General features: G+C 39.1%; 1 protein-coding gene across 9 annotated transcripts in view; it reads left to right on the top strand.

The window, feature by feature from the left end:
* The window catches only part of CUNH3orf67 (chromosome unknown C3orf67 homolog), a 231407-nt gene that overhangs the window by 90456 nt on the left and 122789 nt on the right, over nt 1–18162 (top strand). For all 9 annotated transcript variants that reach the window (XM_031344479.1, XM_031344473.1, XM_031344516.1 and 6 more), the window contains one exon: nt 5456–5612. In XM_031344479.1, the coding sequence (XP_031200339.1) occupies nt 5456–5612 (157 nt within the window). The remainder of the gene's footprint in view (nt 1–5455; nt 5613–18162) is intronic.

Raw genomic sequence — 18162 nt, 5'->3', positions numbered from 1 at the left:
TTTCCCCTTCTGTGTGAAATTCAAGTATCCTCCCTGGACCCTCATCCTTACTTAGCTTCTTTGGGTCTGTGGATTATAGAATGGTTATGCTGTAGTTTATGGTTAATATCTACTTATAAATAAGTACATACCATGCCTGTATTTCAGGGCCTGGGTTACCCCACTATTGATGATATTTTTCAGTTCCATCCATTTGCATGCAAATTCTATGATGTCCTTGTTTTTAATAACTGAGTAATACTCCCTTCTATAAATATACCACATTTTCTTTATCCATTCATCAGTTGAGGGACGTCTGGGTTGTTTTCATTTTTTGATGATTTTGAATAAAGCTGCTGTGAACATAGTTGGGCAGGTGTCCTTCTGGTATGGTGGAACATCTTTTGGGTATATGCCCAGGAGTGGTATACCTGGGTCTTGAGGTTGAACTATTCTGAATTTTCTGAGAAACTGCCAGACAGATTTCCAAAGTGGTTGTACAAGCTTGTACTCCCACAGCAATGGAGAAGTATTACCCATTATTGCCCCACATCCTTGCCAGCATGTGCCATCACTTGAAATTTTGATCTTAGACATTTTGGAGGTTTATGCAAATCTCACAGCCATTCTAATTTGCCTTTCCCTGATGACAAAGGACATTCTTAATTAGGTTATTTGGTTTTTGGTGTTTAATTTTTTGAGTTCCTTATGTAGTTTAGAGTCTGTTGAGAAGTGAGGTGTAATTATGATAGATCTGCCTGTATGTTACTTGGCCTTTTACTCTTGCAGCTTTTAATATTCCTTCTTTATTCTGAACATTTAGTGTTTTGATTATTATATGGCAGGAAATTTTTCTTTTCTGGTCCAAATTATTCCATGTTTTGTAGGCTTCTATGTTTATAGCCATTTCATTTTTTTCTTAGGTCAAGGAACTTTTCTTCTGTGATTTTGTTGAGAATATTTTCTGGGCCTTGGAGCTGGAATTCTTTGCCTTCTTCTATTCCTATTATTCTTAGGATTAGTCTTTTCATAATATCCTAGATTTCTTGGATATTTTGTGTCAGAAACTTTTTAGATTAAGATTTTCTTTATATCTTCTATTTGTATCTTTCTATTGTATATTCTACCCCTGATTTTCTCTTCCATCTCCTGTATTCCCTTATGCCTGATTTTCTCTTCCATCTCCTGTATTCTCTTCATGATGTGTGTGTGTGAGAGAGAGAGGGGGAGGAGGGAGAAGGAGAAGGAGAGAGAGATGCTGGGTTTTTTCCTTATGTTTTTCCATCTCCAGGATTTCCTCAGTTTGTGTTTTCTTTATTTCTTCTATTTCTGTTTTCATGTCCTGACCAGTTTTATTTCTTGTCTTCACCTGTTTGATTGTATTTCTTTAAGTGGTTTATTTTTTCCTCTTTATTGCCTCTATCATCTTTATAAGAGTGGATTTAAAGTTGTGTTCATGTGCTTCAGCTGTGTTAGGATGTTCGGGGCTTGCTGCAGTAGGACAGCTGGGTTCTGTGCTGTCCTTGCTCTTGTTGATTGTGTTCTTATGCAGACCTTTACCAATCTGCTTGTCCCTTTTGCTGCCTGGATGTTCCTGATGCTGACTGGCCCCCTCAGGAGGCAGAAAGAGCCCTGAGCTCCTTCTCAAGACAGCGGAGTTCAGGGGACAGCACCTCTCCTGGCTATGCCCTCCATAGAACTGAATATTCCTGTGTGGCTGCTGATAGAGCTTAGGGGACAGAGCATATCTCATCTCTGTTGCACCCCAGATGGGCTGAGTATTGGCAGGCAGTGTTCTAACCTGTGTGTTCCTGGGGCCAGACAGGCTTCCTCAGGAGGGGAGGGATGGAGCTTCTGCTGGTTGTGGGACAGGGTCTAACCTGCATGTTCCTGGGTCCCAGCAGACGGATATTCCTGAGGCCCAGCAGGCCTCCTTGGAAGGGAAGGCAGTAGAGCTGGGGGCCAGGTGGACAGTGGGCAGCTCACCTCTGCTGCCTGTCCTACTCCTCTCTTTAAAACTGTTAGGAAATCAGGAAGACTTATGCTAGGCAAGTGCTGCCAATCAATCTGAACTGACATTTACTAAAAGTTTATCTAGTAACTACATAATATACATTATTTTCAAGTGTACATTGAATGTTCACTAAGATTTTTTAAAATGTGAATCTCAAAAACATGAAGAAGATGACATATGGTCTTTCCACTGTCGGATTTTTTTTCTGCTGGCTACGTATTAAACTCTAACAAATATTTTAAGTTAATAGTTCTTTCCTGCTGCATTAAAGTTGTATATAGGAATACAGTAATTAAAGATTGAGAAAATGTCAAGCAGCATAGGGATTTTAATAATATATAATACCACCAAGAATAGTGAAAACTTATTTTATAAAGATCAACTATGATTCATATAATCCTCTTGGTTAGGAGTAAAGAGTTTGTCCTCTTTCCCAGAACTTTGTAGCATACTTCATAACATTTATATGAATGTCGAGTTGTTTGTTGAAGCTTATAAAAATTATACCCTTTATAGAATATATATGAATGTATTTCTATTTTCTCTAGCCAAGGTGGACTTGTGAAATGTTTCTCCATTTTTTCTTAGGATCCACCTTCTTGGTGATAGATCCATGGAAAAAAGTTTCAGATATTTGCTTAATGATTAAAAGGTGAAAGTGTGTGTGCATGCATGTGTCTGTGTATGAAGGCATGAAGGCATGTTCATATATCCATGCATAGACACACACCTGCCATTATCTACTGAAAACTTTCCAATCAAGCACGAGTCAGGTAGAGTGAATAAAAGCATTATTCCTGTCATGGATAAGCACTGGTTCCCTACGACTCTGAAGGTTGGCTCTAATTCCCTAGCAGAGCTGGTAGTACAGAGCACAGCAGAGTTCAGATAAGCAGGGATGAAGGAAAGGGCCCTGGGGCGAAGTGATGAGCATGCTCACCTGTCTTCTGTACCTGGCAAACATCTTATTTACAACCAAACTGAGTGACAGCTTCAAGCTTTTCCAGAAATAGAAAAATGGGGAGTCATTTAACTCAGAATATAAAGGGAGAATAGGTGTGCAGTGGAAGTGAAAGTTGTCACAGAGCATCTCTTAGCTCCATTGTGTATAACATTAATAAAATCTCAGAATAGGAAATGCTAGGGAAAAGAGAGTAAGCAAAAGATGATAATCCAAGGAGAATGAAGTTTAGAAAGTAAGTTTTCCTGAAATAGGGTCAAGAGGTGAGTTCGTTTTAAAAACTGGTAAAAAGTAAATAAATGATGGAAAAGAGAAACAGTTACTGACTTAACAGTGTGATCAGGTAAAACCTTAACAGCACTGGACTTTTATTTGCATGTGTGACAGTGATTTAAATGGTTTTTAAGTAATTTTTTTTCTCAACTAACTGCAGTGGCTGGTTTTGTGTGTCAGCTTGACACAAGGTAGAGTCAACAGAGAGAAAGGAGCCTCAGTTGAAGAAATGCCTCCATGAGTAAGGCATTTTCTCAATTAGTGATCAGTGAGGGAGAGCCCAGCCCTTTATGGGTGGTGCAGTCCTCGGGTTCCATAAGAAGGCAGACTGAGCCAGCCATGGGAAGCAAGCCAGTGAGCAGCACCCTCTGGCCGCTGCATCAGCTCCTGTCTCCAGTTCCTAGCTCTGTTTGAGTTTCTGTCATGGCTTCCTCCAACAGTGGACTACTAACGTGGAAGCTGAACAACCCCTTTCCTCCACAGCCTGCTTTTCATCATGTTGTTTCTATCACTGCAGTAGAAACCATAACTAAGACACTAACCCACCCTAACCCCCTCTCTTTAGTAACTGTAGTAAAGAAGCCACATGCCTGCCTCTCTTCCTAAGACAGAGGGCTCATGCATGTTTATATCTCCAGAGGTGAGGCCAGTGCCCAGCCCTTAATATTTGCACAGTGTTTGTGAGGGGAGAATTAGTTTCATTCCTAATGGCTTGAACTAGTTAGCTGGAACAGGGGCATGTTAAGTCTTTTAGGAAAAGAAATTATAATTTACAGAACAATACTGCTTATAGAATACACTAATGGATAAAGAAACCCACACCTCCATTCCTTATGATCTGGACTTCACCAGGCCATCAATTTCCACCTGATGGACCCATATATTGAATTTTTTCCTTATATTTGTTCCTTATATTTGTCAGCCTTCTAATCAGCCTTCTCACACCATACTTGCATGACTGACAGACACAAGTCTTTCAGTCTCTCAGTCATCTTTATTCTGACCTAGCTACAACTCATTCCAAAAGACCTCTGTCACTCAGAACATTTCTTCATCAAGGCTGACCAAAACTTAACTTCCCAATGCTCTGCATTTGCACATTATATTTGCAGAACTTCAAAAACATTTGCCTTGTAAAGAATCTCAGGGACCTTCCTGAGCCTTCACAGCTTGACCCTCACAAGCTTTAGCAGCTCCCCACCCCAAAAAGCCCTCCCTGCCCATGCCATAATCCAACCTATTACCATTATCCAGCTACACTCAAACCCACTTCCCCCTAGCTAACCCAGGCTCTGTACTCAAGTGACCATGGTATTCTCACTGCCTAGGACTGTGACTTTACTGTTGGGACACCTACAACAAATCTTTTTGGTTTAATTAGTAATTCTGTACAATTTCTTACTGATTTGTTACTGAGACAATCTTGGGCTTACCTCAATTTTAAATTATAAATGTCCTTCCTAGAAAAGGTCTTAATTACAAACTGCTTCTAAAAATCATTGAAGACTCAAATATTTAAAAGAAACATGTGGAAGTTTAGTACCACTTTTGTTTTAATTTCAGAAATTATTTTTCTGCTTTTATCTTGCATTCTTAAATGTCTTGATTTCTCAGTAATGGTTATTTTTCCTCTTTCTTTATTCAGTTAGACCATAGAATTCATTTGATGAAGTGCTAAGGGATCTAATTGTGTAATGGGCTGGAATTAGTACCTGCAAGAGTACTTCAAAATTGGCACACACCCAGCATAATTACAAATCCTTTAGAAGAATCTATTCTGTGTAATAGGTTAATTGGTTGTAAGTAGAGAGTACTGGGTACCATTTAACCAAGCATCTAATTTAATCCCTACCCTTTAAAAATCAAAACTAAAGTATCTAATTGTAATCAAATTAATCCCCTTGAAAAAAGCAACAGGCTATTTATCTCTAACGTTCAGGCTTTAAGTGATGTAAAGAACTTGCCTTTAGCCTCCCACTAGCATGGTGCCCACAGACAGACGAGAGAGCTGTTTTCCCGGAGCTGCCACCACGTTTCCAGATGGGAGTGCCACAGACAGGTGAACAGTGTGTAGTTCTGATGATGGTGACTGTGGAGGAAAATCAAGCTCACTGTAGGAAAACTTAAGTCAAAACAAAAAGGGCACACTAGAGCCATACTGCCTGCTGTGAAGCCCTGCTTCAGTGCTGTGGAGGGCCCTAATTTGCATCTGTTTCTCTTGATCTTAGTGGTGCAATCTGTGCATTGACCTGGTCGCCTTTACCAGTGAGATATTCAAAGGAGCAGTTTTCCAGTCATTGGATGGAATTATCGTCTCTGCTAACTGTAAGCTGCGGAAGATCTTCACTTTAAAATCAAAGCCTCAAGAGACAGCTGATAAAGATGGTATGCTTTCTTTTCAAGTTTGGGAGGACTCTCTCAAGTGTAAGAGATAAATATTAATTTAGAATAAAAATGTAGGTTATAGATTGCATTGAAAACAGTTTCAGTCTTGGCTAGACTAATTTGTCTGGCCATCTGCAAGGTGCATGTCTGCCTTTCCCACACCTTGCCAGCATTTCTGTTGTTCCCACTATGACAGCCCTTCTGAAGGGGGCGAGACAGACACTCGAGTTTAAATGCCTCCGGGCCAGGAGTGTTGAACATTTTTTCATGCTTAATACCCTTTTGTACTCTCTCTTTAGAAAACTGTCTATTTCATCAGCCTACTTAGTAATTGAGTTGTTTGGATCTGGGGTAGGTTGTTCTTTTGATATTATAGATATTAATCCTCTGTAGATATTCACCCGTTCTGTAGGCTGTGTCTTCACACACCTCAGTGTTTGCTTTGAAGTACAAGCGGTTTTGTTGTTGTTTTCTTTGGGGGGGAGGGAGTGGGTTGTTTTTTAATTTTATGCAATCCTATTTCTCTATTCTTGCTACTATTTCCTAAACTAATAGAGTTCTTTTTAGGAAATTCTTGCTGATGCCTGTACTTTGAAATATTTTCCCAATTTTCTTCTCTAACTATTTTAAGTATTACATTGATGACCAGGGAGACTGGCCTATAATCGTATTTTTTATGTGTGTATGTTTATTTTGAATCAGTAGTACGGACTTTATAAAGTGAATTTAATACTGTTCTTTTCTTTTTTATTTTACAAAATAGTTTGATGGAGTTTGATGTTTAGGTTTCCTTGAAAGGTATGGCAGAATTCAGTTGCAAATCCATCTGAGGGTGGAGTTTTTAGTTTATAGGCTTTTTATTGCTACTTCAATCTCATAGTTCTTTACAGGTCAATTTAAGTTTATATACTCATAAATGATAGGTCATGTGTGTCTAGATTTTTTTTCTAAATTTTTCAGTTCAGCAAGCAAAACTACAAAGCCCACAAATCTCATCAAATTTGAAGAGCATACTATTAAATAATGGCTAGTCAATGGGAAAAAAACAGGAAGAAAATTTTAAAATTACAGAGCTGAGTGTAAATGAAGAAACAGCACACAGACCAGGTGACCACAATGAAAGTGTCACTTGGGGCAGTTTATAAAATACAAATACCCACCTTAACAGCTGAAATCTCAAATTCATATCTTTTTAAAAATATTATTTTTGTGTATGTGTGTTATGTGTCTTTACACAAACCCAGAAGAGGGAATCAGTTCTTATTATAAATGGTTGTGAACCACCATGTGGTTTCTAGGAATTGAAATCAACAGTCCTGGAAGAGCAGCCAGTACTCTTAACCATTGAGCCATCTCTCCAGCTTTCCAAATGTGTATCTTAATGATGCACATCAAGATCTTGGAGAAGCAGGGATAAGCCAAACCCAAAATCAGTATAGAGAAATAATACCAATAGGGAAAGTTTAATGATAAGGAAACAAAATGAACAATACAGCGATCCAAATGAAACAAAGACTTTGCTCTATGAAATACTAAAATGTGGGTATGTGTGACTGGGGGAGCTAACCTGGTGCAAGAGTGAGATTGAGACCTTCAAGTGTGTGTGACTGGGGGAGGAGCTAACCTGTCATAAGAGTGAGATTGAGACCTTCAGGAGTTAGGATTGCTCTCTCCCTTCTCTCAACCCTGTGTGTTCAGGCACATGACCTCTACCTCCCCCACCTCCCCCACCTTGGCAGTCACATAGTCTTTGGCCAAATTATAGATTTAATTTTCTCTCTCTTGTTAAGAACCTGAGCGGCAGGTTCTTGGAATTCTTCCTCATGCAAATGAAGCATGTCCAGCACCTCTGCCCTAGCCAGTAACATATAGCCACCCTGGAAATCCCTACCCACTCCTCAAGATCTATATAACCCTTGCTCACCCCAATATAGGTGAGCTGTCTCACGAAGCTGATCCCAGAAGTATATCTGCCATTCTGAACCCTGCCTCCACCCCCCAAACCCTCTGCCCTGTCCCTGCTCCCCTCACCTTCATGGACCAATAACCCATGAGGAAGGGGAGACTCACACTATACAAATTGACACCCTTAGACAATGTATCAAAAGGAAGAAAAAACTTAATAAAATTAGAGGCGAGAAGGGGAAAATTGTAGCAGACACCAATGAAATTCAGAAGACTGTTAAGGAATATGTTGAAGATATAAATTCCTGGAAGTTGGAAAGCTCTGCTGTATTTTTAATATTATCCACACCTTTGGGGTAGTATGTGTACATTTTAGTAGTTTGATTTGTTCTAATAAGAATTTTGCTCATAATCATATTAATTTGTTCTGGATCAAATGAGTTTACTACAGCTTAATATAACAAAAACATGTTTCATGTTTGTTTCTTTTTTTGTACTTTACATCTGAGCTGGGACTTATTGCAAACAGAATTATCTTTAGGTAGCTGAAAAAGTTGGGGGATATTTTTAAAGAAACTGGACAATGTACAGTATATCAAGGGAATGCAGAAAAGCGGGCTTGCGAGTCTATAGCCATGAATCAATGTAGCTTGCTCCTACCACAAGACTGTCCTGCAGATGTCATCCCTCCCCCACAGCTGCTGAGCTGTGCAGATTCCCCAAGTCATAGACCCATAATTCCAGCTGGACTCTAGGTTCAGGAATTCCTGTTATAGCAGCCCTGTCCACTCTCCTGCCAGCCTCACCAGCAGTAGATTTCTTCTTAATGATTCTCTCTATTGAGTGAAGCATGTTATCATAATTGTCTGGTCTATGGAGCCCAGATTACAAGCTGCAAAGGAGGCTGTCTGGTTCCTGCTTTGCCAAGCAGGGACACATCGTGTGGGAAAGATACCAAATTCAGAAAGATTTGCAGATGACTGAGGAGCCAAGAGCTCCAGAGTTTCCTTGCTCTCTTCTTCCCCTTTGTTTGGTTTATGTAGTTTGGTTTGACGTCAATAATAATTTCTTATTGGATGTGTTAGAAAGAGAAAGAAACTTAAGTTCTTCCTCACATTGTTTGTATAAAGACTGGAATGTGTGTATTATTCTTAACTTGGTTAATAAAATCAGCAGATTACTCAATTGTCTAGTACATACATGCTAACACACACGCCTGTTATAAGGGTTATAAACAACAAAAACTATTGAAGGAATACTAATGCTCCCCTTCTAGTTTCACCTGGGATTATATTATTAAAAATCAATTCTTCTAGAAGCTGGAAGCAGAGCTGCACATAAGATGTCAGAGGCAATTTCTTAGAAGTTTTCTATGCACTTTAGACCTGTTCCTCCTGGATGTGGATCTTTAACAGGGCACTGTGCCTGCACATGTCATTTGATAATAAACATAGCTGGGCATGTTGACAGTTCCCAAGAGAGATCACAAGCAAATCACAACCTACTCATCTTTTCTGCTACTCAGAGGCGACAGTTGAAGATGCTGTAAAAGACAAAAGCCCTCTGATAAGATGCTCCATGCACTTTCCATCAGCTCACAAGAAGTTAATCACAGCCTGATTAATATAAAGAAAATGGAAGCTCAGCAAGTTAAATGCATGTTTTAATATCTGATCCTTTTTAAGCTCCTATCAAAATTATGATACAGAAAAAAATTTAAAGGTATAAATTCACAGGATGCGGCATGGGAGAAGAGAAAACCTTTTAAAGGAGCCTCTACATTTTCTAAACTGAAAGAGTGAGTTTCTTAGGAGAACACATAAAGCTGAAGCCTATCTAGGAGTTGGCCAGAAATCTGAAGGGAGTTTATGTATTCGTGACCCTCATAGGATAAAGGATAGGGAGAGTGGTCACAGCTGGTTCAGGTGGCTTTCCTTCTCTGCTTGCATATAACCACACAGCAGTTGTGTCTTCTGAAGAAACTGAACCACTAGCTTTGAATTCAGGAACATCAGGCACATGACACAAGTTAAAGATAATAGGAAGAAAGGATTTATGGCTGGGGAGGTTTTATCTGTGAGTGAATAAGTTGATATAAAAAGTAATTTTTTCTTCAGTTATCTGTAATAGTCATTGAAGCATAAGTGTTAGATTGTCAACATTTTATATAAATAAATGCCATATTTTACTTACCCTTCATGGACTTACAGCAATGTGGACACAGTTCTGTACTTCTGTAACCACCATTCCAATCAAGAAATTTGAGCATCAGAAATATCATGAACATGCTGCTGTCCTCACCTGATCGTGGCTTCTGTCAGATTAATTGTACCTGATCACAGGACCCTGTACCTTCAGTATGGATCTGTCTGTGTTGTGTGTCCCTGTAGTGTGCTACTTACCACACTGTATACTGTGATGTTTACTGAACAGCTCTCGCTTGTTTGTTGTTCCTAGACTGTTAAGAGCAGTGCTACTAGAAACAATCTTCTCTGATTGGAGCTCCTTGGTAGAACTTTTTTTTAGCATTTTCTTGTAGCTGAATGAAAAACTTCTCATTCTTCAGTTGTCCATATTGATCTTAGAATTTCACTTGATTTTTAAAAATCGCTTCCATTATTCTAAAACAATTCTTGATCTTATCAGACTTATCAAGTACATTAATCAAAGCTATTTTTAAATTCATGTCTCATAATTTCATTATCTGAGTCCACTCATGAGTCTCTTAATTTATTATTTATTTTTTCTTGGCCTTGTCTCTTTTTTAAATTAAAATTTGTATATACAGTATACAATATAATATGACTGTCATGGTATTTCCATACCTGGATATGATTGTCATCCTCATACTTGTCACACCTGCTGTCTTCTGTCACCTGCCACATCCTTACTAGTCTCTTAGGCCACCAAATAGTCTTACTAACTACTTTGATATCATGTATATTCTATTTCTCTCTCTTCCCCCACTTAGAATCTTTCTCCACTATCATGGTCTCCTCTGTAGTTTCTTCTCTCTCTCTCTCTCTCTCTTTCTCTCTCTCTTTCTCTCTCTCTCTCTCTCTCTCTCTCTCTCTCTCTCTCTCTCTCTCTCTCTCTCTCTCTCTCTCTCTCTCTCTCTCTCTCTCTCTCTTTCTCACACACACACACATACACACACACACATACACACATTATAAGATAATGATTTACAGTTCCACCCATTTTCCTATAAATGTCATGATTTTTACAGCTGGTTAAAGCTCAATTTTGTTTATATACCAAATATTTTTTATTCATTAATGTGTTTAGGGACCTCTGTGTTGGTTCCATTCTTTGGCTGATGTGAAAAGCACAGAGATCAACATAGATGTACAAGTATCTCTGTGGCATGCTGACTACACATTCTTTGGGTGAATTCCTGGGACTGGTTCAGCTGAGTGGCATGGCAGCTCTAATGTTAATGGCTTGAGAAACTGCTACACTGAAGTCTGTATTGGGTGTGCCCTTTTATGTTCCTACCAACTGAGTGTAAAAGAACTTCTTTCCCACATCCTCACTATCAATCGTCACTTGATTTTCTGTGTTTCATTGAGATTAGGGTGAGATGGAATCTCAGTGTAGTGTTCATTAGTATGTCTCTAATGGCGTAGGTGTAGGAGTTGTGATGAAGATGTATCTATCCCCTGAGTGTGAGCGTGTGTGTGTGTGTGTGTGTATGTGTGTGTGTTTACCAGTTGTGATATTTTGTAGTGGTCTGCATCTTCTTCAAAGAGAAACTTCTTTGATGAGGGCTATACATGTCTGCAGGTTGAAGGGTAAGTTTGTGGGATGGAGTTAGGAATCAGGCAGGTTTAGTAAAGTATTAGCTGTAGGTTCTTCTCTGAGATCCATGTGCTCATTAGCCTGGAGTAGTTGGCTGAGTTCCCATTGTCATGTATTATTGCTCTCCTGTTTGGTGGGCCTTAAGTATAATTAGAGCTCTGTGGGCTACTACCTATATATTGGTGACACTACGAGACCTCTAGGGAATAGTTGCCATGCTGCTCATTGTTGAAGTTCATAGCCTCATAGACAGGTAGGACTATCAGTTGATTTCCTCCCTTGGCTGTTGTGTATATAATCTAGTTCTCAGAAAGGAGCCTTTACTGACAGATTCTCTGGTACTGTTCTGAAGGGTAAAAATGCTTCAAAATATCACTGCCTCATACTCTGTGCCCCTCTGTGAAACCCAGGAATGAATAACAGTAACCAAGAGTCCAAAACTTTTTGGTAGTGTGTGATATGTGCAGCCCTGCCTCCTTAACCAAGGTTAATCCTTTCCTTCTCCTCTCCCCTTCTACACTCATGGTTCTCAACCTTCCTAATGCTGCAACCCTTTAATACCGCCTTCATGTTGTGGTGATCATGGCCATAAAATTATTTTGTTGCTACTTCATAACTGTAATTTTGCTACTGTTATAAATTGTAATGTAGATTTCAAATATGCAGGATAGCTGATATTTGGTCCCTGTGAGATAGTTGTTCAAACCCTACAGGGTTCGTAACCCACAGGTTGAAAATTGGTGCTCTATAGGAAATCTTCCTAGAGTTAACATCCTAGTCAGCTAGTGTGGTGTACAAGTGCCAGCTTGAGAAGAAAGGATGATATGGAGGTTTAAATGAAAATGCCCCCCATAGGCTCATAAGAAATGACATTATTTGCAAGGATTAAGATGTGTGGCTTTGTTGGAGTGTGTGTGGCCTTATTGGAGGAAGTGCTTCACTAGGGATGAGCCCTGAGGTTTCAGAAGCTCAAGCCAAGCCCAGTGGCTCTCTCTCTTGCCTGTGAATCCAAATGTAGAACTATTAGCCACCTCTCCAGCACCATCTGCCTGTGTACTACCTTGATAATTATGATAATGATGATGAACTAAACCTCTGAACTGTAAGCCACCCCAATTAAATGCTTTGCTTATAAGACTTGCCATGTTCATGGTGTCTCTTCATAGCAATAAAACCCTAAGACAGACTAGGACATGTTAGGGTTCCTGTACTTCTATGATGGCAAATATCCTGGACATGGAGAGCCTTGGGCTAGTTTCTCCAGTATCTAATGAAACTAACATTGGCTTCTCAGGAAGTCTTGCATGATAGATAAGACTAGATGAGAAATCTAGCTAGAAACCACAATATGCTCCCAGTGATCTGCGTTAATCTCCATGGTCCTTGAAGCCTAAGCCCCAGATCCATCTCACTGTTTCATGTTTGTGTTGAGACCAAGGAAAAGCAGAGGACATTCTCACTCTGAGGATGTCTTCATCATTGGTTCCATCCAGTACTAGGCTTTTTGTTCTGTGGGGAGACTTTTTACTAATGTAAAAGTCTTATAGCTTGCTATGCATCTGTTTATATTTTCTTGGTTTAACCATAGTAGGTCATATGTGTCTAGTCTATGCACATCTCCTTTAGGTTTTCTAGTGTTCTAATATCGGCACTCTCTGCTGCAAACTGTCTTCTTAGAAGCAACTTAGTTCTACCTCCAGGTTCTGGAAAGTTGTCCTTTTACTTTTATTAACCTCTAAGAATGTTTCATCTCTTTGGATTGCTTCAGTGTCTTTAAGTCATTTAAGATTGTGACATTCAGTCTTCAAGTATTTGTGTAGTTTCTAGGGATTTTTAAAGACTTGCTTTGTGGCCTGTAATAAAAACAGTTTTAGAGATTATATGAGATGCTAAAAACCTGCCCTCTGTGTCTGGTGCAAAGGGAGAATATCTTGTGTCTGTATGGATATGGATGGTGCCTATCGATAATAAATCTGATGGCCTATCACTTAGGCTGGGGAAAGGTGGGAAACATCCTGGAGGAACATTTTTACTATGCCCATGCATACTTGCCTACTCTCGATAAAAGCATATACTTGTTGCTAAGTACTCAGGCACTCTTCTTGTATACATTAATTGTTATTTAACCACACTTAATCATCCCAGTATTTTTCACATCCTCTGCTGGATATGAGCTTCCAGAAGGCTGCTTTGGCCTCCTACTAGAGTCCAAGCCCTGGCTGTCCTGGTACTCATTCTGTAGACCAGGGTGGCCTTGAACTCAGAAATCTGCCTGCCTCTGCCTCCGAAGTGCTAGGATTAAAGGCGTGCACCACCACCACCCCACCTGTAATAAATTCTGATAGAAGGCTAATATCCAATATATACAAAGAACTCAAGAAGTCAGACTCCAGAGAACCAAATAACCCTATTAAAATGGGGTACAGACATGGAAGGAGTTGCAGAGACTAACTATGGAGTAGAGACTGAAGGAAGGACAAGCCAGCCTGATATACCTATCTCCTGAGATGTGCTGACAGTACCTGACTAATACAGACGTAGAGGCTCACAGCCATCCATTGAACTGAGTACAGGGTTCCCAATGAAGGAGGTAGAGAAAGTACCAAAGGAGCTGAAGGGTTTGCAGCCCCTTAGGACGAACAAAAATATGAACTAACTAGTACCCTCAGAGCTCCCAAGGACTCAACCACCAACCAAGGAGTACACATGGTAGGACTGATTGTTCTGGCAGCATGTGTATAGTAAGATTATTATAGAAGATTACAAAGTCAGTCATCAGTGGGAGGAGAGGCCCTTGGCCCTGTGAAGGTTTTGTGCCCCAGTGTAGGGGAATGCCAGGGCCAATAAATGGGAGAGGGTGGAGTGGCAAGCAGGGGGAGGGGAAAGGCAACAGGGGTTTGTTCTTGTTGTTTTTTGGTTTTTGGTTTTGGTTTTTTTGCTGTTGTTGTTGTTGTTTTATGGAGGGGAAACTGGGAAAGGAGAAATCATATGACATGTAAGTAAAGAAAATATCTAATAAAAATATTTATTAAAAAATAATTGTTTTTGTTGTTATATGATGCTACCTGAAATTTCTCTTAGAGAATAATTTAAGTTGTAAGAGTTCTTAGAAAAAAAGAGCAGATAAAGCAGACTTCCATGTTAACCATGTTTCTACAGGATTCAAACTGGAGTTTTATCATAGTTTTGTCTGCCATGACAGAATATACACTGGGTATGGAGTTGCACTGCTATCATCATGCATTTTGGTACCTCTCCAGAGCTAGCCTGGGTTACATCATAAGACCACATCTCAATATAACAAATAAGGAAAATGTACTGAGTTTCTATCCTCAGGGGTTTCTGACTAACCCCTGGTAGTTGTAAACTTAGGCTTTATGTTGACTCTTGGGTTTTGTATCCTATTCTGTTCACACAAACTCTTTAATACAGAGTTCATGATTTCTCTTTATGGGATTCAGTATACAGTTTCATATTTATATTCTGATCTCCACAGTTCTAATTCTCTTTCAACATAAAATCGTAATGTTATTGACAGAGAAACAAAGGAATTCAGAATACCTTGCATAACAGATTAATCTGAGTTAGTTTCCCTATTCTTCCAAATATGTTCTATTTTGTGAGTTCATTTATTGAATTACTTCATACTGGTTTTCTTAGCATCTCACAGAGTAGTTCAGGCTGCTAGTATGCATCAGCCTCGGAAGTACTGAGATTACAGGGTATGCCTCCACACCCAGCTTCACATTGACTCTGTAAATGCCAGCAACAAATATAAATGAATTAAAAATAATAAGATGAATAATGCAATTTGTAAACCTAGTATTCAGACTCTTGGAAACCATTGCGTTGCCACTGAGAATTGAGGGTTTGAGTTGAATCATTCATTTCCCACCTCACGAACAGGACGTTAGGCAAATGCAGTAGCTCATCTGTCTTTAACATTGTGAATACTTCGTACTTCCATAAGGATGGTTGGGACTAAGTTTTTCTTGCTAATAGTCAGCATATACAATTTTTTCACTAGATTCTAAAACAGTCAAGAAATAATAAAGAGTGGTGTGTGTGTATGTGTATGTGTATACATATACAGAGAGAGAGAGAGTAATAGAAGTGAAAAATAAAATGAAATGTTGCCTAAGTGAGCCACATAAAGTTGTTTTTATTTCCTTTGAGTCATTTGCTATTATGTGCATTGTGCAGGTTTGTTCTGTGCCATGGAGAGTTTTGTCTACTGCTTTCATCTGACTTCTTTTTTATTCTTTTCCATAGCATCACCATCTTGAAAATAAATTTTCTTGCATGTTGTTTTGTTTTGTTTGCTATTGTTGTTGTCTTATTTTTCAGTCTTCTTGTGGTTGTTGTTGTTGTTGTTGAAGTACAAGAAACACTACTGTGGCCGGGCAGTGGTGGCGCATGCCTTTAATCCCAGCTCTTGGGAGGCAGAAGCAGACAGATTTCTGAGTTTGAGGCCTGCTTGGTCTACAGAGTGAGTTCCAGGACAGCCAGGGCTATACATAGAAACCCTGTCTTGAAAAAAAAGAAAAACAAACAAACAAACCCAAAAGAAAAAATAAAAGAAACACTACTGTGTTGAGTATACTTCAAGTACAAGGAATTTAAGTTGTTTTGTTTTTCAGTAACTAGATTCTAAAACAGTCAAGAAATAATGAACACTTGTTTTTGTAAATTATCAAATACCTGGTTGAGTTTCTAATGGAGATAAACTAAAAGTACTAAGTAAACCAGGCATGGTTATGCTCACCTTATATCCCAACACTTGGGAGGCAGAGGCAAGCTGATTTTTGAGTTTGCAGCCAGTCTGGTCTACACAGTAAGGTTCAGGCCATCCAGAGTTATATATCTGAACCTGCCCCCTTTTTCCCTCCCCTTCCTCTGTCCCTCCCAGATCCCTCTCTCCCTCTACTTCCTGAGATTATTTTCTTCCCATTTCTGAGTAGGACTGTAGCATCAACACTTTAGTGTGGTCTTCTTTCCTCTTGGGTTTCATATGGTCTATGAGTTGTATCATGGGTATTCTGAGTTTCTTTTGGCTAATATCCACTTATCAGTGAGTACATAGCATGTGTTTTCCTTTGTGACTGGGTTATCACTCAGGATGACATTTTTTTAGTTCCATCCATTTGCCTGGGAATTTCATGAAGTCATTGATTATAATAGCTGAGTAGTACTCCATTGTCTAAATGTATCCATTCCTCTGTTGAGGGACATCTGGGTTGTTTCCAGCTTCTAGCTATTATGAACATGGCTGCTCTGGACATAGTGGATCATGGGTCCTTATTACATATTGGAGCATCTTCTGAGTATATGCCAAGTAGTGGTATAGCTGGATCCTCAGGTAGTACTATGTCAAATTTTCTGAGGAACCACTATACTGATTTCCAGAGAGGTTATACCAATTTATAATCCCACCAGCAATGGAGGATTGTTCCTCTTTGTCCACATCCTCGCCAGCATCTGCTGTCACCTAAGTTTTTGATCTTAGCCATTATGATTGATCATGTGGTTTTTTCATTGAGTTTGTATACATAGTGGATTGTGTTGATGGATTTCTGTTTATTAAATATCCCTGCATTCCTGGAATAAAGCCTACTTAATCATGATGGATGATTGTTTTGATCTTGGGTTCAGTTGGTGAAAATTTTATTGAGTATTTTTGCATCAATATGCATAAGGGAAATTGGTCTGAAGTTCTCTTTCTTTGTTGGGTCTTAGTGTGATTTTCATATCAGCATAACTGTGATTCACAGAACAAATTGAGTAGTGTTCCTTCTGTTTCTATGTTGTAGAATAGTTTGAAGAGTATTAGTATTAGGTCTTCTTTGAGGTCCATTAGAATTCAGCACTGAACCCATCTGGTCCTGGGCTATTTTTGGTTGGGAGACTTTTAATGACTGCTTCTATTTCCTTAGGGATTATGGGACTGCATAGTTTATCAGATTCTGATTTAACTTTGGTGCCTGGTATCTGCCTAGAAAATTGTCCATTTCATCCAGATTTTCGAGTTTTGTTGAGTATATGCTTTTGTAGTAGGATCTGATTTTTTTGAGTTTCCTCTGTTTCGGTTGTTATGTCTCACTTTTCATTTCTGATTTTATTAATTTAGATACTGTCTCTGTGCTCTCTGGTTAGTTGAGCTAAGGGTTTATGTATTTGGTTGATTTTCTCAAAGAACCAGCTCCTGGTTTTGTTGATTCTTTAAATAATACTTTTTGTTTCTACTTGGTTAATTTCAGCCCTGAGTTTGATTATTTCCTGGTGTCTTATTCCTCTTGTGTGTAGTTGCTTCTTTTTCTTCTAGAGCTTTCACAAGTGCTTTCAAGCTGCTAGTGTGTGCTTTTTCCAGTTTCTTTTATGGGGCACTCAGAGTTACGAGTTTTCCTCTTAGCACTGCTTTCATTGTGTCCCATATGTTTGGGTATGTTGTGCCTTAATTTTCATTAAATTCTAAAAAGTCTTTAATTTCTTTATTTCTTCCTTTACTAAGTTATCGTTGAGTAGAGCGTTGGTCAGCTTCCATGTCTGTATGGACTTTCAGTTGTTTTGTTGCTATTGAAGACCAGTCTTAGTCCGTGATGATCTGATAGGATGCATGGGATTGTTTCTGTCTTCTTGTATCTCTTGAGGGCTGTTTTGTAACCGATTATGTGGTCAGTTTTGGAGAAGGTACAATGAGGTGCTGATTAGAAGATATATTCATTTGTTTTAGGATGAAATGCTCTATAGATATCTCTTAAATCCATTTAGTTTATAAATTTTTAGTTTCACTGTGTCTCTATTTAGTTTCTGTTTCCATGATCTGTCCACTGATGAGAGTTTGGTG

Source organism: Mastomys coucha, unplaced genomic scaffold (assembly GCF_008632895.1).
Source record: "Mastomys coucha isolate ucsf_1 unplaced genomic scaffold, UCSF_Mcou_1 pScaffold10, whole genome shotgun sequence".
In the NCBI taxonomy this organism is placed as follows: Eukaryota; Metazoa; Chordata; class Mammalia; order Rodentia; family Muridae; genus Mastomys; species Mastomys coucha.
The sequence above is the reverse complement of the archived record's forward strand: the minus strand, read 5'-3'. Positions and strand labels throughout refer to the sequence as shown.